Source organism: Pteropus alecto, unplaced genomic scaffold, assembly GCF_000325575.1.
Source record: "Pteropus alecto unplaced genomic scaffold, ASM32557v1 scaffold39, whole genome shotgun sequence".
In the NCBI taxonomy this organism is placed as follows: Eukaryota; Metazoa; Chordata; class Mammalia; order Chiroptera; family Pteropodidae; genus Pteropus; species Pteropus alecto.
The window spans coordinates 13,506,535-13,529,694 of NW_006443568.1; the positions used below are offsets into that span (position 1 = coordinate 13,506,535).

Genomic DNA, 23,160 nt, shown 5'->3' on the forward strand with positions numbered 1-23,160 from the left:
GTTGACTTTTCCACTGTTCACCTACTGAAATATGTTTAGGTGCCTCACCTCACCTGGCATTCAAAGCTCTGCCCAACCTGTCCCTAATCTATCTATCCAGCTACTCTCTCTTATGCTCTGTTTTCAAGTCTCTCTGTGCTCCAAACATAGAAGATGAGTAACCAATGCTTATGTATTTTCCAGCTGTCACATCTCCATACCTTTGCTCGGGCAGTTTCTGCTGCCTAGAATCTCCTGTGGCCCTTGTCACTGCTTTCTATCAGAGTTAGGGCCAATTGTATCTCTCTCACTGGATGGAGAGCTTCAGAAGCACAGGTGCCATGTTTCAGTCATCTTTGCTTCCCACACTGTGCTCAGTGCTTAACCTCGGTAGGTGATCAGCAAACACCTTCTGAATGGAAACTAACACAGTAAAGCAGCTTGGGAGACAAAGCTGTACTCTACCTCTTTCAAGTTCCATGAGCTTAGCCAGGTTACTTAAATTCCCCGTCTCGGTTTCCTTATCTGTAAAAGAGGTATAATAGTGCCCACTCTGCAGCTATTAACTATTCGATGAGATTGTATAAAGCTTAGCACATAGTACGTGTTCAGTAAAATGTAGTAATCACGGCCTCTGGGGAAGCGAGTGAGGCTCACAGAGCAGCAGACTTACTAGGACTGGTGGTGGAGTCTCCGCTGGACGGCTGGGCATCTTTGGCCTGCTTCAGGTTGAAGGGTGTCCCCAAGCTCTTGGCACAATCTCCACTGTCTGGGCTGGGCCCCTCATCCTGAGAATGGGAGAAGACAGAGCTGCCGGACTCCTGAGAGTGCAGCATGCCGTATCGTCTCCTCTTGTCCTGGATAAAAGGGGAGAAAAGAGGGCTGGACGTGAGGCTAGATGTCAGAAAGCGCTTCCATAGAGCAGTAAGCAAAGTGAGGGGAGGTGATGGAGATTCCATCTTCGAAGAACTGGTATAATAGGAAAGTCTTTGCTTGCTTGGGAAGTTTGGGCAGACTTCTGTTTAAGAGATGGTGAAAGGAAATGACTTCATATTACTTTTATTATTTAAATTTTTAATTATCCTCTTTATTAAAATTTAAAAAAACGTAATTCTAAATGCCACTTTTATCTCCAAATAGGAACTTAAATTAACGGAATGAACCATCTGTTCCTTCCATTCCATTTTCCATAGTATAAACATACATATAAACCATAAAGGGATCATTTTTGTTTTACAAAAAATGGACCATATTACTTATATTTATCGGTATCTCAAATCTTACACTTAAAACATTTTCGAATTCGTGCATGTCAACTATTCTTTTAAACATCTGACTGCGCAATATCCTACCACTTCTTACTGTTAAGCTTTCACTCTGTGGTGTTAGACTTTTGCCATCATAAAAAACGCTATGGTAAATCCTTGTACGTAACCCCATTACATCACTTTTATTTCTATGTGTTAGAAATTATTGGAAGTACATAACTTTTTAAATCCCTTTGAAGGGATTTCTGGGTTTAAAAGTTATCTATTTCTAATTTCATTAATTATTTCTAGATTGCTTTCCAGGAGGGCAAGTAATGTTTACATCAACAATGCATGAGGGTACACTTTATCCAACAGCCCTCCTAGTAGCAGGAGAAAACTTTGCTGGTCTCTTGGGGAAGGACAGCAGAAGGGGTTGACGGTCCCTTCTAGTGGTAGGGTCTGTCGATGACCTCCGAGGTCTGTCTCCAGACCTCCAAGAAGGGCCTAGACTGTGCAAAGACTTGACTAGCATTATGTTCAGCATTGTTCTCCCTGTGGCTGCACACTCTACTCTCCATAACACATCCCTTATTACTGACCATGGTTCTTAAGAGATTCCATAACATTCTAAAATCTGGAAATGTCACATAAAATTCTAACTTCTCTTGGAGATTGGAAACATAGTTAACACAGCTCCCACATTCTCACATGGTGGTAGTTTGTTAGAGCTGAGTAGGGGCTGCCCAGTTTCTACAGGCCGCGTGCTATCCAGTTTGCCACAGTCTTCACCACTCCTTATTGTCTCTCTATGAATTCAGTTTAACTGCTACCCCTCGTGGCTTTTGCCCCTTTTAATTTTTACAAGTTTATGTCATTCATTTTATATCTGTCCAATTCCTCTAGGTACTGAGTTTGTGACTCCTGCTTAAAAACAAAACAACAAAACAAGATGATGCGTCCTTCAGTGCGGAGTGGAGAGACTCACTAAAGAGGCAAGATGGGTGAGGAAATAGCTCCTCCGGGAATCGCACACATTTTAGCATAAATTCCAGCTCACATTGAGAAATTCCTTCCTTTATCCCACTTCTGCCACCGCATAGAAGAGAATTATCTGAGTAAGTAAAACACAAACTCGTTTAAGGAGTTATGACCTGACTAGAGTGTTCAGGGAAAGACACCTAGTGTAATTGTTTGGAATTGAATTAATTGTTCGGAATTGAATTAATTGTTCATCAAAATCACTTTGGAGAGATTATGTGAAATGAAGTTTCCTGGGCCTTACCCTCACAGATTTTTATTCAGTAGACCTAGGTTGGAGCCAATGATCTGCATTTTAAATATGTTTCCCAAGTTCTTCTGCTGCAAGGCATCTTGAGAACCACATATTGAGATGGTGACATTTACCCAAGCACTGTCACCATGACCAAATGCCCACGGCCTGGCAACTGTACCCTATAACTGTAAACCCAGGTTTAATTAGTTCCCAGCTGCCATGAACAGTCTTTCCAGCTAGGCTGGCTTCATGGGCAGATTTCTGGACCCCCTTTGACCTCTGGAATTTCTAAGATACTTACAGATGTGTAAGTGGAGCTGTATAAGGAGGCATCACACACAATGCCATACCCCACCAGCCGTTCTCCAGGGAAGAGGGTGCTGGTGCTGACAGGTGAGATCAGGACTTCGGTGGTTTCAGGGAAGACCCACTCCACAGTCACATCGCTCAGGACCGGGGCCATGGCCTTCTTCAGGGATTTGACCATCTGTTGGGCAGGATCAGAACACAGGTTGGGGAGATGTGTGAGCAGGGGTATGTACAGATGAGAAGCACGAAGACCGTGTGGGTCTGAGTATAAGGAGGTGTGAGCAGAAAAGAAATGACAATAGGCCTTGGAGTGGTTTGCCCAGCAGTAAACATGCCACTTTTTAGACTCCTAGAATATCAGAGTTGGAGCAGATTTTTGCTGTCATTTTCTCTAAGCTTAGCATTTTATAAATGAGAAAAATCCAAGACTCAATGTAGGGTAGTGACTAGTCTGGGACACACAGAAAGTTTGAGTCAAAACATGGACTATTCAGGGACCTTCAGCAAGTCAGTTTGCTATCCTGGGCCTCAATTTCCCCATCTGTTGAGGTGAGATAGAAGTTCTCCATTCTCAATGTATTTGGGAGGATTATCCAAGATACTGGATTTGAAGTATTCGCCACTTGATAGGCGTTCAATAAATGACAGCTGTAGTTTAGTATCACGTAGGCTGATTTCCTCAAATGTACTGCAAGGCTGGAGAAAAATGATTTGGGGATTGTGGCAGCCATAGAGGTGTCCTCTGAAATTTCTCTTCAAGTGAGACTGTGCCCCTTGGCTGCAAGGAATGCAGTTAGGTGACAGTCTCCAGACGCAATGCCCCAGCTTTGGAGCCAAGAATATAGCTCTACCTGGAAGCCCCCAAGCAACAACTGAGCATGGCAGGGATTCTAGCATCTGGAGTTTTAGCCCAACACAGACCACCTGATCGGCAGTCTTTGCTCCACGGCTCCCCATTGGGTTGGCTGAGACCTTGCCAGACCTGTATTGCTGGCCGAGGCTCTCCCTGCCCTATGCTGCTTCCTGCCTTTCCTTTCACAGGTGCTGCATCTGCACCGCAGAGCTTACTTCCTGTTTCCTTCTCTTTTCTCTTTCACAGATGTTATCCTCCCATGAACTTGCACTCTTAACTTCAGCTGTCTCCAGTTCCTGGACTGACACAGGGATTTTCTAGGGGTTAGATTATTTGTGCCAGTTGTGCAAGAAATGGAGAGAAGACTATAATCTCCCTGATTTCTGAGTCCTTTATATCTTTTTGAGTCGCCATTTGTCACTATCAGGAACGTGGCCAGAAATAACTCCAAACACAACTCCATAACCGTAAAAGCAGTGACCTCTCAGGAGTCCCAAGCCTGCCTAGCCAGTGGATGGAGCCTGTGATCCAGTGGCTGGAGACCAGGGGATCTAGTGTTCTGTACCAGCCCCAGGTGCTGCCTGCTCTGTGGCTTACACCTCTCTGATTCTCACTGGGGTGCAGTGTGGCTTAGTGGAGAGCTCAGATTTGGGATAAAATCCTAGCTCCACCACTGAGTTGTGTTTGATCAGTTTGGGCCTCCGAGTTTCCAGCACCAGAAGAGACTGGGGCCCTTCTGCCTACCTTGGGTTGCAGCCGCTCCCCCTCCACCAGGAACTCAGCACTGCCCTTGGACACCGTTGCCAGTCCTTTCACCAGCCTGTGGCAGACGTTGGGTCCAATTCCAAAGCTATAGCACCTGGGGGGAGGGGAGGAGAAAGGCTGCTACTTCCCATCCTCTCTGCCATCTTTGTCCCTTGAGGAGAAAGGGATGGAGCATTATTCAGCAGAGCTATCTCACAGCTGACCCTAACTTCAGGCAGAGGGCCTGGAAGAAGGAAGAGATCTAACAATAGGCATTTAAATTCACACGTACAGCCCAGAACTCCCAACCCAGTGCAGAATCAAAGCAGCAGGAAAGTTTTCTGCCTAGGCTGCTCTTTGGGAGCTATATATACAGGTGTGGACATCTCATCCCTCCTGTACTTTTGAGGGGAAAAGGCAAACTTTGAAGTTAGCCACATCATCCCGGAAGCAAAGTTCTATAGGGTTCTCTCTTCTCCTTTCGGCATTTTCCATGCTGTCCTGGTTCTGGCAACCCCAGCCTAGGGCAGCCCAAGATAACCAAGCCCTAGACCTTCAGCCTGTGCCAACCTGGTAGAGAAGGCGTGGTTTCGCACCAGCTCCAGCACCTTCCCGGTGTTGTTGACTGCCCCATCTGTGATCAGGAAGAGAAGCCGTGGGTGGCCGCGGTGTACTGGCTGCCGGATGATCCACTTGAGTGGGGAGAGGATGTTGGTGCCACCCATGTCAGCCCGCATTCTCTGAATGCTATCACAGGCGATGGCCAAGCTCTCCTGCAGGAAAGGGACACAAGCAGGGAGGATAGTTCCCAAGGTCACCTTGTAGTGGGGAGACAAAGCCCCCTGGGGAACGAGTCCTTTTGTTCCCCTGGATAATATAGTTCAGCCTCACTGGAGTTGAGTCCTGTTTCTAATTTCATTTTTGCTCCACGCACAGGAAGAATAGATGGTCACTCATGTGGTATGCTTCTGCTCAATAACACTCCTACCAATGCCTGAAAATGCTACCATTTGTGGTATATTAACTTGTTGCTGTCTCTTTTGGATTCCTCTTTAAAAATATAAACAACCCTGGAAAAGGTGGCACATCCAGCCTCTAACTGCTCAGCACAAATGAGCTTTCTTTTTCTGATGAAAAAGGCGAGGGGTATGGTGGAAAGAATACTAGACCAGAAAGCTTAAGACTTAAGTCTTGGCTTGACTATGGCTCTAAATCCCTACAACATTGTAAGGAAATCACTTCCCCAACCTGGGCTTCAGATTCCCTGCCTTCTGGATCAACACTGTGAGACCCACTGGCCAAGGATTACTGGCATTGGATGGATGTCACTGCAGCAAGGACACATTCTCACTGGACATCAGATGTCCTTCTGCTCCTGGCTCGGGAGAATGCTCTTCCAACATTCATGCTTGGAGTAACAGCATGTATTAAAAAATCTTAAAATGTATATGTACCTTTGACCCAGCAAGGCTAGGAATTTATCCCAAGGGAATCGTTAAGGATGTATGTGAATCTTTGCTGCAAAGATGACTAAATAGAAGAAAAGGCAAATAACTTAATTGTCCTACTGTAGGGGTTTAGTTAAGTAAGTCACAATCGAAATACGAGGCAGCTATTAAAATTATGTTGCAGATTGGTACTTATTGGCATGGAAATAAGCTCATGATATGCTGTTGTGTTAGAAAACAGAACAGTATGGAAGGCCTAATTCTATCTTTATTGAAAATATGTATAAATGCATAAAACAAAGTCTGGAGGGATTTATACTAAGCTCTTAACAGTGTTTTTTCTTCTTTTTTTCAGACATATGTGATCATGAGAGATATTTTAAATTTTCTTTTTGATGATCTAGGTTTTAAAGTTGTGAGATAAATCAACATATATTATTTAAGAAAACCCATAAAGCTATTTTTAATTGAAAAGTGGTCCCTAAGTCCTCCCTCCTTCCTTTCTCCTCCCTCCCTCCTTCCCTCCTTCCCTCCTTCCTTCCTTCCTTTCAATTGCTAGATCTGATAAGATGGTCCAAGTTTGAACATGCTGCGGGGGTCACAGTCTTCTTGTTTCAAATTGTAGCTCGAGTCTTGAGAGTGCCATTCTTAGCCCACCTACCCACTTATTCACTCTGCTGCCCCTCACCATTCACTTCTTGAGCTCAACCTCGCATAAATCTATTGTCCTCATGAGACAGAGGCTTCATGGAGTGGTAGGCATAGAATAAACTTCCTCTTTCTACTCCTCCCTGTGTTCCCTTCTCTGTGCACACCCATATTTTGCCCAACATAGTCTTTATTTTAACAAAGAGGATGTCCGAAGGCTGTGATATCAGAAAGCTGCTTAAACAAAGTTAACTTCTCTTTAGCCCTCTCCTCCTGGGCATCACCTAGGACCTACATGGGCCGAAAGATTCGAAGGCAAGTCTCAGGGTAGCCTCCTCTTTCTTTTTCCTTCCTTTTATCTAATCCTCACCACCCCTTCCCTCCTGGTCCCAGCCTTGCCCTTCCTTACCTCATTGTAGGTCTGACTGGAAGGGAAGAGGGCCTTGAATGTGGATCCAAACCCAATGACATTGAAGAGGCAGGATGGCATGAGGCTCTTAAGAGCCACTAACATGGCATCCTAGCAGGCAAGAAAAGGATTTTCAGAATTGGGAAGGAGTTATTACTTTTGCCACCACACACCAGTATTATTATCCCTGCACAGAAGTTGCCTCCAAACGGGCCTTTCACCCCTCTGTCTGCACCCAATATCACCTTCTCCCCCAGATCAAGAAATATGCTGATGCTGACCTCAGGCTGGACCAAAGCCATCATCATAAAATTTCTCATCCGTGTAGTAAGTCTGACTTCTCAAAGCCATTCTATTATGGCGTGCCAGATGCACTTCACCTCCTGCTGACCCTGGGAGGTAGAGAGCAGGCAGCACCCATGCCCTTCTGCCAAAACAAAATTGATGGACAAAGGAGGACCCAGGGCTTTTCTGCAGCAGACTCACCCTAAGGGACAGTCTCTTTAGCTCATATTTGTTGAATGCCCAGGATGTACTTTACATAATCTTCACAATAACCCTTGAAGCAGGCACAATATTTTCCCCATTTTATACAAGAGAAAATTGAGGCACAGAGAGGTCCAGTGAGTTGCTGGTGAGCACTCAGATAGTAAATAATGGAGCTAGGACTCTAAAGTCTGTGAACATTAAAGAGTCTTAATCTATTAATTATGCAACAGCAGGAGGCCTTGATAAAGGTCTATGGAAAAAAATAATGACAAAGAGGGAAAGTGGAAGAGATGACAAGAGGGAAAATGACGATATTGATGATAAGGAGGAGGATACAGTGTAATGACTAACATCAAGGTATTACTATGTGGTGCTAAGCACTTTACATTAATTATCTCATTTAACTGATGCAACAGTGGTTAAGAAGATCCACTTTGATGTTAAAAATATCTGGGTTTAAATTTCGCCTTTGCCATTACTAACTTGATCTTAGATTAGTTATGTCACTCCTCTGAGCCTCAGCCTGGCACATATTAAACATTCAGCAAATGGTTATTGTTACCCAACCAATGAAATAAAAATGAATATTAATACCTCTATTTTACAGATAAGGAAACTGAGGCTCAAAGGATTAAGGAATTGCGCTGGATCACAAAACCTAAGAATAGGACTGAGATTTTCAAAGCATAACGCCAAGATCTTTATTCGTGTTGGCTCTGCCTTGGCCCAGAACTTAGGAATGGGGGCTCTCCCTCATTCTCATATTGTATATTGTTGGCACCCCAGGGAGACAAACTGTTATACCCCAGAATCTAGAAGTAAACAGCTGCAAGTGGATCCTGGAAATTTCCAAACCATACAGCCTTCCAGGCTGCATAGACCTGCAGCCCCTCCCCCACCCCCTCTGTGAACGTTAACATTAAACATTAGCCTTAACACTCTCCCAGTGTCTCTTTGTTGACTGTCAATATATTTTGTTTCTCTATGAAAGATGTCAATATCTGCATATTTTTCATTATCCACTAATTCATATATTCCTGCAAGCAGGAGACTCTGCTGATTTATACAGATTGTCTCTGCTCACACCTATTAAAATTTTCAAAGCCATGTTTTTGGCAGCAAGTGGCAGCTGAAGAATGAGACCAGCTGCAGGAAATTAAATTGGCTGAACTTTCCCCTTCAGCATGGCTGTTTGGATTTCGATTCTCTCCTACCTCCCTAAGCCTAGTTCTCCCTAAAATGTTTACCTAATGGACCACAATTAATGACCCAAGTAACCCCCCAATGACCTCATTGTCAGTGGGGAAGGGGATGTGTGGCCCAAGGAATTCCTGTGCCTTTTTCTAAAAGGGCATGTGTAGCAAAATGGATTGTGAAAGGATGACCTTGAGGTCAGTGAGCTGAACTGGAAAAGAGCACAAGAGACTCCAAGGGGACAGGGACTGAGAGGAGAGCTGGAGGAAGTTAATGTCAGAGAATTCTGGGATGTCAAGGTTATAAAGGTCTTTAGATCACAGAACAGATTCCTACTCATAAACCAACTCCATTTAACTGGTAGTAACTGCCTGGAACACTGATGAGAAGGATATAAAGACTGAGTCCAGGCTCAATATATATACATATAAAAAATGTCATAGTCAATTATTGATGACTCCTTGGGCTTGGGAGAGGGGAACAGAGGGACATGTGACACACATTTGCCCTCCCTGATTTAATCTTTCCATTTCATTTTATGGAAACTATAAACAAATCCCAGAGTTGAAAATCAATGTATCCAAAGAAACAAAGCAGGTCAGTGGCAGAATGGATCCTGGAATCCAGGCATTGCTCTTTTCATTAAGTCGTGCAGCAGAAATGACGTAATAAGAAAAGAGAGTTTGTCTTAGTGCAAGAGTGTGTATAATTCCATATCATCAATGTAAGGAGGATGAGCAATGAACCAACAGGTGGAAGGCTTATTAGGTTCCTTCACTAGGACTGTGATGCTGGGAAAAACACAGGCTCTTGGGGACTCAGTTTTCTTACCTGGAAAATGGCAGGGAAAATGGATTAAATGCTCTCTAAGGGATTTTTAATGATCCCAGGATATTTAGAGTAACTGAAGAGATGCTTTATAAATTGGTATGGCAGTGGAATGGAATACACATGGGCGCACAGGTCTGGAGTGTACTTCAGCACTCCAGCCCCGTGGACAGCTCCACATTCCAATATTTGTTTTTGATGGAGGGCCAGGGAGGGGAGAAGGTACCAACCAGTCCTCTTTATATCCCATTGTAAAGAGGACTCAAATAGGAACTTGGGTCCCATATATGATTACTCTGTTATGCTTCAAGACAAAACACAATCATAGCAAGACAGAGGAGTTAGCTGGCAACACAGATCCCACCTAACCTCTCCCCTCATTGCTGATCAAGTTATCCTGGAAACAAGAGTTTGCTCCAAGGACAAACTAGGGGGCTGAGGGGGATGAAATTTCAGGTGACAACAGAGCCTTATCTCTTCTTATTCCCTTATCCCTTGTTCTCTTGAACTATGATCCTTTACCCTGTTCAATAAACCATGACTAAGGGCTTTTTATGTATAAACAGAGCTAGGCTCCATGGGGAGAGATAGATGAGAAAGGTCTGGTCCTTTCTCTTAATAAGTTTATAACTCCAGAAGAGGAGACAGACATCTGTATAGCTGAAAATACAAGGGAGAGTAGGATAATGCCAAAATCGAGGTGAACAGTCTCCTGAGGGAGATGAAATGCTTTTGGCTGTATGGGGGAGACTTTTAGTACTTGGTCTTCTGCACTCCTTCAGAACTCTCCACAGGTGAGACCATGCTCCCAGGCATGACTGTTAGCAGGGCTGTGCCCCTTGCTCGGCTGTTAGCAACTTGATTGTCAGGAACCGTGTTAAAAACCTAATGTCTTTCTAGATGGCCAAGCCTAGGGCTTTGTACATATTAGGCATTTGGGAGGGGGGGTGGAAGATAAACCAAATCTTTTCTACCAGATTCTATACATTCCATGATGGCGTAGGGGCCATGTCCAGTGACTCTCTGATGTCAGGTGGTAGGGACGGTCAGACAGACATGGGTTTAGTTTACACCACGCTCACCGTGTGACCTTGGGTAGGTTATTATAATTCTCAGGATGGGTTTTCCCCTTTGGAAACGGGTGACAATGGGACCAACCTCATAAGATGATTGTCTGGATTAAACAGCTAGCTGTACATGAAGTAGCTAGCACAATATCTGACACGTAGTAGGCCCTCAGCAAATGTTAGTTTCCTTCTTCTCTTCTCTGTACCCTTCTCTACTCAGTACCTCATGAGATGTTTTAGTCTGAGTGGGCACTCAACAAAGGTTGTAGAATGCCAAGGAAAGATGTTGATGACTTCACATCCTGTAAATGGACAACAGTTCTACCTCTGCTCATACTACTTCAGGGTTTTATTTTGGGAGTGAGTTGATTTCGAGTGTCTTTGTTTAAACTGGTTTTAAACAAAGTTGTTGTTCCTCTTAGTCATGGATAGTCATTTAGGAAAGTGGGTCAAGTGTGGACAAAGGCTTTTTGGAAACAAAAGTGCTGATAAAGCTGGTTTGAGGGAGCACAGCTGATTTACCCTGGAGCCCTAGACCCCAGGGGAGGGGATCCTCTAACAGGTACCTTGACACGGTGGATGTTGGTCCCACTCATGCTGCCACTCCTGTCGATGAGGAAGATAAACTCCCCATGGGCCTTTCTTAGGTTCGGCTGGACCGACTGGAGGTCAGGACAGAAGTTAAGCATGATGACAGAATGGTGGGGAATGTCCTTGTGGAGGCGTTTCCGGATGATTTCTGTCTGGAGGAGAAAGGAAGACTCTCACTTGGGCATTCGAGGGGTCCAGCACTACTCCTGGGGGCTCACACTGGTCCCCCATTACTCACCCAAGTATTGTCAAGATTTCACTCAAACTCTGCATGAAAGACTTCAGGTTGACTGTACCTGGCTCCTCTGTTTGCTAGACTTTCACAGGTTGCAACAGCAAGCATGGACTTTGGAGGCAGAAAGACTTAGGTTTGAATCCCAGCTCTGTCACCTTCCAGTTGTGTGATCTTGAGCGAGTCCTGCCTCTGGGTCTGTTTCTTCATTTGTAAAATGGGGCAAATAATGTTCCCTTCTCAGGGTGGTTATGAGAACGAACTGAGCTGGCACAGAGATGGGAAATCCCTGGCACACATGCAGGTCCTAGTTGAATAGCGGTTTCTTTAGCTTTCACACTCAGTATATGAGCCACTCTGGCTCATCTTGGCTGTGAACTTGGTTTCCCTGGTTTACTGATTCTCTCCCACTAATAACTTCCTACTCATTCTTCCAATTTTACTTCTTTGGAAAACCTACCCCAGTCTCCCAGGTGGACTCAATTATTTGGTTTCCTCATCATGAAATAAGGACAAGAGTACACGCCAAGTTGTATGGATTGAATGTAATGCTTATGAAGCCTGCTGCCTGGCAGAGAGTCATTGTCTCTGAACAGTAGCCATCCTCATGGTTGCTGTTTGTCATAGGGGCCCAGGCAGTTCTCACACTGCAATTTTTTGGTCATATCTCTGCCTCCTCTCTAGCTTGTACGTCAGTTTAAGGCAGGCCATGCCTAAGTCTCTTGCATCTCTGGGGCTTAACATAGAGCCTGGTACAGAAGAGATAGGGTCAGTAAATAGAGGAAGGACAACACCATAGTTCTTTACCCTGTTATGTGTTATCTTAGCTGGCCCTAACATGATGCTGAACCCTCCTTCCTGACTCTCCCACTTTTTCTGCACCAAGTCTCATTTTCTCCGTCCTCACTCTGCCTCTCTCTCTCCATCCCGGCTTCTCTCTCTCTCTCCATCCCGGCTTCTCTCTCTCTCTCTCTCTGTCTCTCTGTCGCTCTCTGTGTCACTCTCTGTGTCTCTCTCTGTGTCTTTGTCTCTCTCTCTGTCTCTCGCTCTGTCTCTCTCTCTCTGTCTGTCTCTGAATCTGTCTCTGTCTCTGTCTCTCTGTCTGTCTCTTTATCTGACTGTCTCTGTGTGGACATCTCTTTGTGTCTGCTTCTCAGTTTGTCTTGACTGTCTCTATGTGGACATCTCTTTGTGTCTGCTTCTCAGTTTGTCTATTTGAATGTCTTTTGCAACTCAATAGGTGACATTATCACCCACCCCAGTGGTGTCCAAACCAAAGATGAGGAATGATTCTTGCTTCCTCTCTTTTCCTTACCCCACACATCCACTCCTTCAGCAAAAGATTGCCAGTTCTGCAGTTAAAATACATCCTAAACTTGTCCTCTTTTCTGTCTCCACTGCTACCACCCAAATTCATCTCTTGCCTGGACCCTTGCAATAATCTCTTACTGGCCTCTTTCCTCTACTTTTATTTCACTGTGGTTCATTCTGTATAGAGCAGGCAGCATAATCATTCTTGTCATTCTCTTGCTTAAGCAATAGCTTCCCCTCATACCTTGCACCATGGCTTATGAAGTCCCGTAGGGACTGCCCCCCTGTCTACCTGTCACCTTATCTTTGTCCACTCTGCTCCCTACAGTTCAGCCACACTAGCCACCTTTCTGTTATCTAAACATTATTCTGCTTTCAGTTCTTCACCATCCATCAGGTCTAGTTCTCAGATACGCTTTCTCTACACACCTGGTTAGACAGCACCCAGTGCTAGAATTCATTTTCACATCATCTTATTTTATCCCTTTCATGCTCCCAGCCCTCTCCAAACTGATCTTGCTCATATTTTTACTTCTTGCCTGTCTCTCTGTGATAGAACGTAAGCTCCATGAAGACAAGGATGTGTTGCTTTCAGTGTTGCCTCTCCAGTCCCTAGAACAGAGCTTGACATCTATTGGGCACTTAGTGTTTGAATGAATAAATGAGAGAATGAATAGGTATGGGTCTTTTGTGTCTGCCACTGATGCGTGTGTGCATGTCTCCATTTTTCTCTGTTAGTGTATGTCTGTTAGTGTCTGTCTCCATTTGTCTGTGCTTCTCACTGCATCTTCATCTCTTCTACATGGTGTCATTCTCTGTGTCATTTGTCCACTCTTTGCCAAATCACGGGTTTTGACAGCTTATCCCACATACTCTTTCTGATTGATGTCACCCTCCGGATGCTCGCCTCTCTCTCTGGTGAGGGACTGTACTCTCCCTCCCACATTGAGCTCCTTGGCTGAAAGCCACTGCCCAGCCTAGCTCTTTTGATGACAGAGCTCAAGGTAGCAGAAGCCACATCTGCCAGTGAGAGGAGCCATCTCTGGGAAATTGTTTGCTTCTCAGAGAGTGGGGGCCCTGGCTCAGGATTCTCTAATGGCTCCTCAAGCTGCCATTATCCAATTACAATAAACTCATCACTTCTTAGCAGCTTCGGGTTGATCACTATTATCCCTGGAGCTCATGAAAATACAGGGCATTTGCATAACCAACTCAAGCTGGAAAATTAATTCTCATTTGCTTCAGTGGTCTCAGAGCTAATTGATTTAAGGCTTGGCAGGCGGGGCACCCTGCCCTAGCCCCCGGAGGCCCATGGCTGCCCCCACCCATATGGTCCGCATGCAGTAGTGCTCAGAGTTCAGTGGCACCCCTGGCGTTGCCATGCCTACTTTGAGAACCTAGCTTCAGCCTCTTCTCCCAACAAATTCATCTGGAAGAGGGGTCGCCTTTGTGAGAACAGGTATTTCCAGTGGGGTCTCCAACATGGGGATGATACGATAGACATTGAGCCATCTATACCTTCCCATCCCCCACCAAGCAGGTACTTCTAGTAGGATCCCTAAAAACGTGGATGGTGTGAGCAGTAAGCTACCTACACGTTCCTGTACATTCCCTGTCTGCCATCATCCTCTGCCAGTCAGGCCAGCAGAAATGAGAGGGGCTCTTAAATCCAGCATAACGGTCCCAAGTCTAAGTCCTTAGCCTCGCTGTCACCAAAGCCAACCCAAGGGAACAGTCTTTTCCTTTTCCCAGCTCACCAGTTAGTTTTGGATGCTAAACCCCAGTTTTCTCATCTAAAAAGGGAGGCAATAAAAAGAGGCAGGGCATCATTCTTGAAACTATCTGGGCATTCAGGACCCGGCTTGGAGTGCGGGGCCGTGAACGAGAGAAAGATGGCAGGTGCAGCTGTGGCTGCTGGCTCAGCCTCCTGCCATTTTCTTTCCCACCCCCACCCCTCTGCGGGGCCTCCGCATCCTTGAGCTTCATGAGGGAGAGGGCAGGCAGAGGGAAAGGATCTTTCTCAAGCTTTCCCTGCTCTGCCTTTACTCTTTATGTAATAGCCAGCAAGAATCTCAGAGGAAGGAAGAGCAAGAGATCCATCAGCAGGTGGAAAAACGGAGGCCCAGGAATAAAGATGGAGCTGGGAGGGCACTTGGCTGTAGGTTCCCAGGTGTCCCTTGGAAGTAGAACAGCCTGGAGAAGACCAAGGTTGTTTCTACTGCTAGCCTAAAATTTTGACTGGTTTAGGCACCTTGGTGGCACTAGGAGAAGGTGACCGGTCAATAGGCAGGAGGGTAGCACCAGGGTGACTGCTGCATCTGGAAGTCCCTTTCCTCTGCCCCGCAGTGCCCCAGCCCACTGAGTGGAACTTTGACAAGGATCTGCCACCACCTTTCTGTGTGACCTTGGGCACGTCCTACTCCCACGCAGGCCCAGTCTCCTCATCGGCCCAGTGAAGATCAAGCTCCTGGTGCCGCCCCAGGTCCGCCGCCCGACTCTGCTTCAGGCATCCTCACCTTTCGCTCTGCACTGCTGTCCTTCTTCATCCCTTTAATGAAATCCGTTCTTCGTTTCAAGTGCTGGTCAAACTCTCCCCGGGTCATGTCCCCTTTCTCCATCAGAACATGTGGCATGTGGGGCTCTGCGGAGATGAGATCAATTCTTGGCGCTTGGCCGAGAGTGAGGGTAATGCCAGGGGCCTTGGTTTGGGGCCAGATCCTCACAGTAGGAAGGATTCCAGTCAGAAGAGGGGCGTGGAAGCCCTGAAGCCGTGTGGGGCCCCGGGAGGCAGGAGAGCCTAATGGGTGACTCGTTGCCCCTCTCTGGGCCTCAGTTTACCCACCTATAAAATGGGAGTGGGACTGGGTGCTCTGATCTTTTCAGGTCCTGACAATCTATGAATTCTTAAAGACGCAAAGAGTTCTCCTTGAGAATTCATGGCTGTCAGGGTCTCACTGACCTCAGTTTTCAAAGATCCTCAGCTCAGCTGGCCTGAGGGCAAAGTGCCGCAGTGGCTGGACGAGAACCCAGAGCCTCTGGAGCTTGAACCGGGGCAGGAGACACTCAATTCCACCAGCTTAAGCCAAGTTTCCCAGGAGGCAAGTAATTGGTCTCCTCTCCGCTGCCACGCACCCATATCCTCTCCCTGGCTGGCCACAGGGCACGGGGCCACATGCTTGCGCCCCACAGAAACAGCATCTCCTCCCTCCCACAGACACCCCAGGGGCCCTGCCCAGGGCACAGTACCGCTGGGGTGGATGAAGATCTCCACGGGCCTGTCGAAGGTGTGCCTGTTGGCCAAGGTGATAATGATGCTCTTGGCTGAGCGTGCGGATGGGGCGGCGTCAGCTCGGATCTCGTGGGTGGGACTCTCTACCCCTAAGAGGCACAGAAAGGCGGGATAGGCTCAGGAGGCCCCAGAGAGATAGGGGGACACCAAGACCCAGGCCAGAGATGGCTGGCACTCCAACTTTATCAGAGGATCCTGACCTGCTGTGTAACCATGGACAGGCCTCCTCGATTTCCCCATGTCCAAACTGGGGGTTTAGATAGGTGGTGTCTAATGGTTCTTCCTGCTCTGTGGTTCCAGTGGGGCTCAAAGGACTTGCTTCCTCGTAGGACACATAAAGATAGAAAGAGCTTAACGCTTGATCAGTAGGCACTCCGTAAATGCCTCTTGGGTTGCAACGTCATGCTGCTCTAGGAAAATACCCGTTGACAAGAAACCACATCCTAGTGTCCTTTTAAAATCTTGAGTGGGTTGGGGAGGGGAACCATCAGAACAATGGTTCCCAACTCTGGCTGCACATTAGAGTCAGCTGGGAGTTTTAAAATATCCAATCCCCAGGACACACCCCAGGCCAATGGCACCAGAAGCTCCGGGGTGGGAGCTGGGTGGCAAGATTCTGAAAGATCCCTTGGTGATTCTGTTGTGCAGGGTGAGAACCGGAAGGCTGCAGCCTCCAGATGAAGACCAAGAACCACCATGCTCCCATAGAGGTGGAGGTGAGGACAGCCCTGAAATCTGTCCTTGGGAGGGACTCATCTTCGACTGTTTGTTGGGGAACCAGAAATAAGGGTCCAAAAAGCCCCGTGCGCTCCAGGCTGTCTTCCATCTGGGCCCGTCGGCTTCCCCGCTCTCCCCTTCTTTCCTAAACCTGGAGGCTTTGGGCCTGAAGCCCTCCTTGCCCTGGGTCTCTATTCTTTCTGGAGTCTCTCCGGGTCTGGGCAGCTCTCTCTCACCTGCAAGCAGGCACGGCCCACGGATCTCTAGCTGGAAGTTGAACTCATATTCCATGGGGTTGGACACATCAGTGTCCAGGAGAGTCGCCAGGCACAACTTGTTCCAGGAATCCAGGGCCCGCGTGCCGAAACAATGTCTGTCTTTGCTGGGCAGGGGGTGGAGAGGAGAAGAAGGAGGTGGGCGGCCAAGACCAAGGCCGTGGGGGAAGCAGCATGAGAGGACATCGAGAGAAGACGGTGAGTCCCAGGCAGCCCTGGCACCCCTGCAGCCTAGCCCAAAAGGGGGCCGAGGAGCTTCCTCTCCCCCCAGACCCTTACTCTCCCATTCAACCTGACCCCCTGGATTCAGACACAGGCACAGCCGCTTACGAGGGATGGGCCAGGCACTAGACATGGTGTTCCATGGCCTTAGCTCACGTTGTTCTCACTAGGATCCCCAGAAGAAAGCATCATGGACCCATCTTCCCCAACCCCCACATGGGGAAACCAAGGCTTGGCAGGATGAGGCAACCAGCCAAAGTTCCCACGACTGGGCCTTGGCAGAGCATGCATCCTTGCCCGGGTCTGTCTGGCTCCTGCTGGACCACATCACACCACTTCTTGAATCCCTGCACTGTTGTCTTGAGCGAGTGCTTAACAAAGTGTCTGCCCAACGCTCAGGATTCTGGTCCCTCTTTGTGTCATTTCCAACCCTGTCTGTGATCCTGCTCCCTTCCCCACACCTCCACCTGCACACCCAATAAGGTCTTTAATATATGTCCCTAATAGGCATGTATCCTTGTAAAATACGTGGTGGCATTTGGTTGCGATTGCATTATATTATGAATCTCATTCAATTGTTCCCCTTTTTTCACTCAGCGCTGTTTTTAAGCCCTGTCCAGGGGATGGTCTGTAAATCAAAGTCTTTGCTGCCGACATGGTACCTGTTATATATATCGAGGGCACCTGTTATATTGTATAAGTATATTACATCGTACTTATTTATTCCTGCCTCCACCCCCTACATCCACAGGGACCACCGCCACGAAGATATTCATTCATATCCTTTTTTGAACTAACAAAAGACTTTCTCTGGGATCCCTGGGTCAAAGGGCACACACTGAGTATCACCAGATGGTTTGCCAGGGTGGCTATTCCAGATCCCAGTTCTACCAGCACTGAACGAGTGCCCTTCTCTCCTCATCCTCACTAACACTTGGTATTATCTATTTTTTCTTATTTTTTCTTGTCATTCTCTCTGAGCAACCTGAAGCTTCATAGGGATTTGATGCAGGCTTCTATCACGAGCACCTCTGCTAACTCTACCTGCCACAAGGGGCAGGAATAAGTTTGTTGGAGCCACCTCAGGGGCATCAAGGCCTCCCAGGCCCCTTGTTCCCTGATCCACCAAAGTCTTGAATGTCCCTAGCTTTGCTAGGCCCTGCCTCTAAACCACACAAGGCTTGGTGTCCATGGTAGCACTTACGAAGGTGACACGTAAGCTGGTGTTCCATGACCTGAGACCGGTGTGTGCCGCTGGCTTCTCTGTTGTGCTAACAAATGCCCTCACCTGATCCTTGAAGGTCCTACGCAATCTGACTCCCCACCAGCCCTCTGACCTCTCTCCTTCACTCTCCCGTCTGCCACAGGGCCTTTGCTTCCGCTGTTCTCACCCGTAGGAATGCTCCTCTCTACTCTTCTCTATTCCTACTTCCCTTTCATGGCTCAGCCCTCAGCTGAAGTATCACTCCTCAGGGAAGCCCGGCCTGGCCCTGGGACCCCCGGGTTGGGTCCCTCTTTCGTACTCTTAGCCTAATGGATGTCTCCTTCATCACACTTTTCACATAATTAATTATGCATGCAAGTACACAAACAGTTCCACATCAGTGGTGTTATAAATGGGATAATGATCTCTCCCACCGAGTTCCAAAAAGACAGGAACCATGTTGGTTTCGTGGGCCCTGGATCCCTAACACTCGACTCCGTGTCTAGCACATACTAGATGCTTAGAGAATACCTCTCGAGTGCATTCGAGGATAAAGCCTGGACATTCTGATCCCCAGCTGTCCATATCCCAGGAATTCTGGCTTGTACCAATCCAGGTCATTCCGAGGAGATTCTTAAGTGCTCTAAAGTGAGCAGGGGGGAGTGATAGTGCGGGTGGTGGCCACCGTAGCGCTGAGCTTCACCTCTGCCTCCTATCTCCACTGCCCTGCACACCCCTGACTTCACTGGACAGACTCCCCACTGCCCACCTGAGACTCTGTCCCTGGTCCGGGCTGGGGCTCCTTACCCTTGGGCTTGTTGATTGGAGGGGCCAGCGTTCTCGGTGCAGAATTGGGGCACGATTGGGGCGCAGACGGCAGGCAGCAGGACCCGCACGGCCCCACTGGGCAGTGTCGGGAGCTCTGAGGAGGTGCTGATGAAGACGGTGACGTTCTCCATCGGGGCAATGGTCCCCAGGTTGACCACGAACAGGATCCGCTCCAAATCCTCATCCAAAGCCAGCTTTCCCGGTGTGTAGGAATGAGGGATGATGGGAACCCCCTCTTGCAGAGTGTTTCCTAAGTGCCAGGGCTGGAGTCAGCAGTGGGGCATATGATATCTCTAGTGCCCTCTAAGCATGCTGCATGGTAGGTCTGAGTAGCCAGTTTTGCTGAAGGCTCAGCGTGGGGGTGCACCTTGCCCAAGTTACTCAGCAAATGGCTCATTTGTTGAAGAAAGATATAAACCCTCATGGATCTAACACCACGCCAGTGTATGTTCCGCTATACCTCCCGGGAGTGGGAGACCTAGACCATGAAAACCCCAACAAATGGTCACATCTCCATCCACACTCTTCTTCCTCCCAAGAATTGCATACAAGCATCCGCCGCCTTCGGGAGCCATGCTTTTGCTCCCGTTCTGTGCTTTCATCTGAAAGGCCCATCCCCCATTCGTACCTACCCAGGCTCACCCATCCATCCAGTCCTTCCATGAACACCTCCCTGGCCCCCAGTCTGTGCCCCTTTTTCCGTCCTCTGACATAATCCAGACCTCTGCTGGCACAGCCACCTGCCACCTCCTCTCATGGTCACTCCTAGTCATGTGTCACCTATTCTTTCAGGCTCTGAGTAGTCCCAACAACTTGAGGGCAACTTTGCATCTTACCCATGATGACCGCTCATTAAAAGGTTCCTGAATGTCTTAATGATCAGGTGACCACTTTCATTTTCATCGTAGAGTCAAAGTAAGAATTTCTTATATGATACTTGGTCTGGATTCAAGCCTAGGCTCTGGCAATAATGCCAATGCTGTGTGACCCTAGGCCAGTCACTCACCCTATCTGAGCCTCAGCATCCTCAATAGCAGGCATCAGTAGCCACGATTTGAGTACTTACTTGGTAGCAGGGACTGTGATGAGTAACCTGCATGCATGCTTGCTGTTGAGCTTTGCGTGCGTATAATTATGAGTTCTATTTTATGGTAAAGTTTAATTCCTTATCTAAGCTCATACCACTTGCAAACACCAGGATAGGGAGTCAAACTCTGGTGTGACTCATTCCGTAACCTCTGAGCTTAAATGACCAGCTATTCTGTTCTGTAGGAATATCTTAAAACTCTCCCCCCCTTTTTTTTTTTTTTTTTTGTTGGTCTCCTTTAATCCTCACTATGCTTTTGAGGTGAGAACAGGAAAGATTACCTCTATTTTACAGACAGTAAGCGAGGTTCAGAGAGGTTTAATCACTGGCCTGGGGTGATACAGGATTCCTGACTCCTAGTTTAGTGCTCTCTCTACCCTATCCCATCACTACCCTTTCAGCCTGCCTGAGACTCCAGCCAGACCCAGGCTCTGACACAGCCTTTCTGGCTTCCTTACCTGTGACAGTTGTGGCTCGAATGCGGGTGGCTTTGATGTGGCCGCTCTCCATCTTGGCTTTGTCCTTGATCTGTACTGTTACTACGCGGTCAGCAATGACTGCCTCAAAGCCGATCACCGTGGTGTACTCATCCAGCGGGTACACGAAGAGGCCTATGGGGCAGCGCCCAGCATCATGGGGTGCCCCAGCCCCACCCTGTGTGACCCACTCCAGGGAAGGAACCAAAACCTTTGATTTGTCAGATGGAAGGATGGTACTCAGGGGATGCCAGAAAGGACTCAGGCTGAAACTTCATGGCTCTGGGGCCAGGCAGGGTAAGTGCAGCTGCAGGCATTGTGTGGGCAGTGGGGCAACAGGAAAAGGGACAGCCGTTCCCCTGTCACAGCCAGTTCTTACTTTGCAGGCCCGTGAGGCCATGTGGCCAGGGCTTCTGACTTTACAAGAGAGAGTGAGAATCTGGATTTTTATGTGACCTGCTATGTGGGCCTAATAAAACACATCTGTGTGGTGAATTCGCTACTGGTGCCACCTGTAGCAAATCAGTAGACTCGTCTGGGCCCTGAAACCTTTCCTAGTCTGGTGACCTCAGATAAGACATTTAGCTTCTCTAATCCTCACAGCCCCATCTGTAAAATGAGGATAATAGAGCTAAACTCAGGATCACCATGCAAATGGAAAAAAAATAGCTACTAGTTAGTAAGCTCTGTGTCACAGTGTGTGCCCCACATTTTTATACTTTAGTTCTCAAATTTTCAGAGCACATGAATCACCAGGGGGTCTTGTTAAAATGCAGATTCTGATGTAGTTCTGGGGAGGGGCCTGAGATCTGCGTTTCTAACCAGCCCCTGAGTGATGCCCATGGTGTGGGGACCACACTCGGAGGATCAAGGTTGTACCTCACTTCATCTGCCCGCTAACACGGGAAGCACAACTCGGAGCCCATGGTGAGCCCTCCACAAACCCTGGCTTCCCGTCCCTCTGAGCTTTGGTTTCCTCTTCTATAAAATGTGGGGGAAACACATGGAAAACCAAAGGATTGTCCCAAAGATGTTCAGCAATTTAGTCTCCTGGGGCCCTAGTGGGTCTCATTTTAAGCCACCCTCTCCAGGATTTTTTAAACTGAAGATCAGGTTCATTTGCTCTGCCCAGGAGATTTTGAAGGGGAAGAAAGTTCCCCTAAAGGTTCTGTTTTGGAACTGAAATGGTTTCAGAACTTCAGGTTGGGCTGGAGGGTGGGGCCCCAAGACATGAAGCTTGGGGATTAGGAAGCCCCCATCACTGTGGATGACAAGGAACCCTAACCACAACCAGCCTTTAAGCAGCAACCTCCTGGCCAGCCTTCCTGTAGCTCCCTTAAGTAGAGAGGAATTTGATTTACAAAGGATCCTTACAGGCAAATATCCATCCACAGTCCAGAATGCCCCTCGTGGATGATTTATCTTTGCAGACTGTTTTATTCCACACTGTCCTTCCTCACTCATTACCTCATCTGTTCCTTCCACAAACCCTGGCGTCCAGACAGGCAGAGGAGCATCCTGACTTAGAGCAGGACAGCGGCTTCCCTAAAGTCACAGGGACAAGAGCCACTCCTGGCTTCCTCTGAGTCTTGAGGCCTCTCCTCCTATGAGGTTCCCTAGAGAAAGTGGAGGACTGAACATTTGGCACAGGTGGGCGTGCCTTGTGAACCTAAATGGCGCTGGGACAGTTGGCTGGAGCCGAGCCCAAACGTGGGCTCAAATCCTGACCGATGTGTGACCCGTTTCGAAGCCTGCAGGCCAGAAACGATACCCCTATTTACAGGTGAGGAAACAGACTCAGACAGGTGACCCGACTTGCCCAATATCAATCAGCTAGTCCGTGTCGGGGTGGGGATTCCACGCGGAGGAGGGGGTGGCCCTGGGGAAGCCCCGCCAGGAGTCCTCACCTTGGAAGGGCTGGGCCTCCAGGTTGCCATAGGTAAGGGAGGCGGTGAGTCCCAGGGCATAACCACTGACGAAGGAGGTGACATCAGACGTGGTGAGGGGCAGGGCTGCCCCTGTGACCTGAAGCAGACCAGGCATCCCGCTGGCTCCTCAGCCTTCAGAGTCTGCAAGAGACGAGAAGGTCAGAAAGGGGCCCCCCTCATTCCTCCTCCGCCCAGTTCTCCCACTTCAGACCCCACAGGTCAATGTTATTCTCTTCATTTTCCCCAATCTCCTCCCAGTTAGTGACCTGTGATAATGTTCAATCACCCCTAAGAAGAGAATGGCTACCTCCATTTTTTTTTTCCATTTCAAAGTGGAGAAACCAAGCCTGGAAGACATGTGACCTGCCCAGATTCACTCAGCGAGTTGGCAACTCTCAGGGCTGGAGCCCAAGCAGGCTCGTATCTAGCCTGGAATTTTCCCCAAAAAACAATGCACCCGTAACTCCAATTCTAGGTGGGAGGCCAGGGACTCAGCTCTGACCCCATCC

General features: G+C 47.9%; 1 protein-coding gene across 1 annotated transcript in view; it reads right to left on the minus strand.

Annotated features, from left to right (window-relative positions):
- Positions 1 to 22,766, minus strand: part of VWA5B1 (von Willebrand factor A domain containing 5B1) — a 38,206-nt gene extending 15,440 nt beyond the window's left edge. Inside the window, exons 1-12 of the mRNA XM_006924489.1 lie at positions 22,631 to 22,766; positions 20,706 to 20,858; positions 19,140 to 19,410; positions 16,868 to 17,013; positions 15,872 to 16,003; positions 15,142 to 15,266; positions 11,058 to 11,234; positions 6,914 to 7,024; positions 4,979 to 5,181; positions 4,409 to 4,523; positions 2,804 to 2,989; positions 653 to 836 (exon numbers count right to left, since the gene is read on the minus strand). Coding sequence (XP_006924551.1) covers positions 653 to 836; positions 2,804 to 2,989; positions 4,409 to 4,523; positions 4,979 to 5,181; positions 6,914 to 7,024; positions 11,058 to 11,234; positions 15,142 to 15,266; positions 15,872 to 16,003; positions 16,868 to 17,013; positions 19,140 to 19,410; positions 20,706 to 20,858; positions 22,631 to 22,766 — 1,939 coding nt within the window. The remainder of the gene's footprint in view (positions 1 to 652; positions 837 to 2,803; positions 2,990 to 4,408; positions 4,524 to 4,978; positions 5,182 to 6,913; positions 7,025 to 11,057; positions 11,235 to 15,141; positions 15,267 to 15,871; positions 16,004 to 16,867; positions 17,014 to 19,139; positions 19,411 to 20,705; positions 20,859 to 22,630) is intronic.
- Between the last annotated feature and the right edge of the window lie 394 nt (positions 22,767 to 23,160).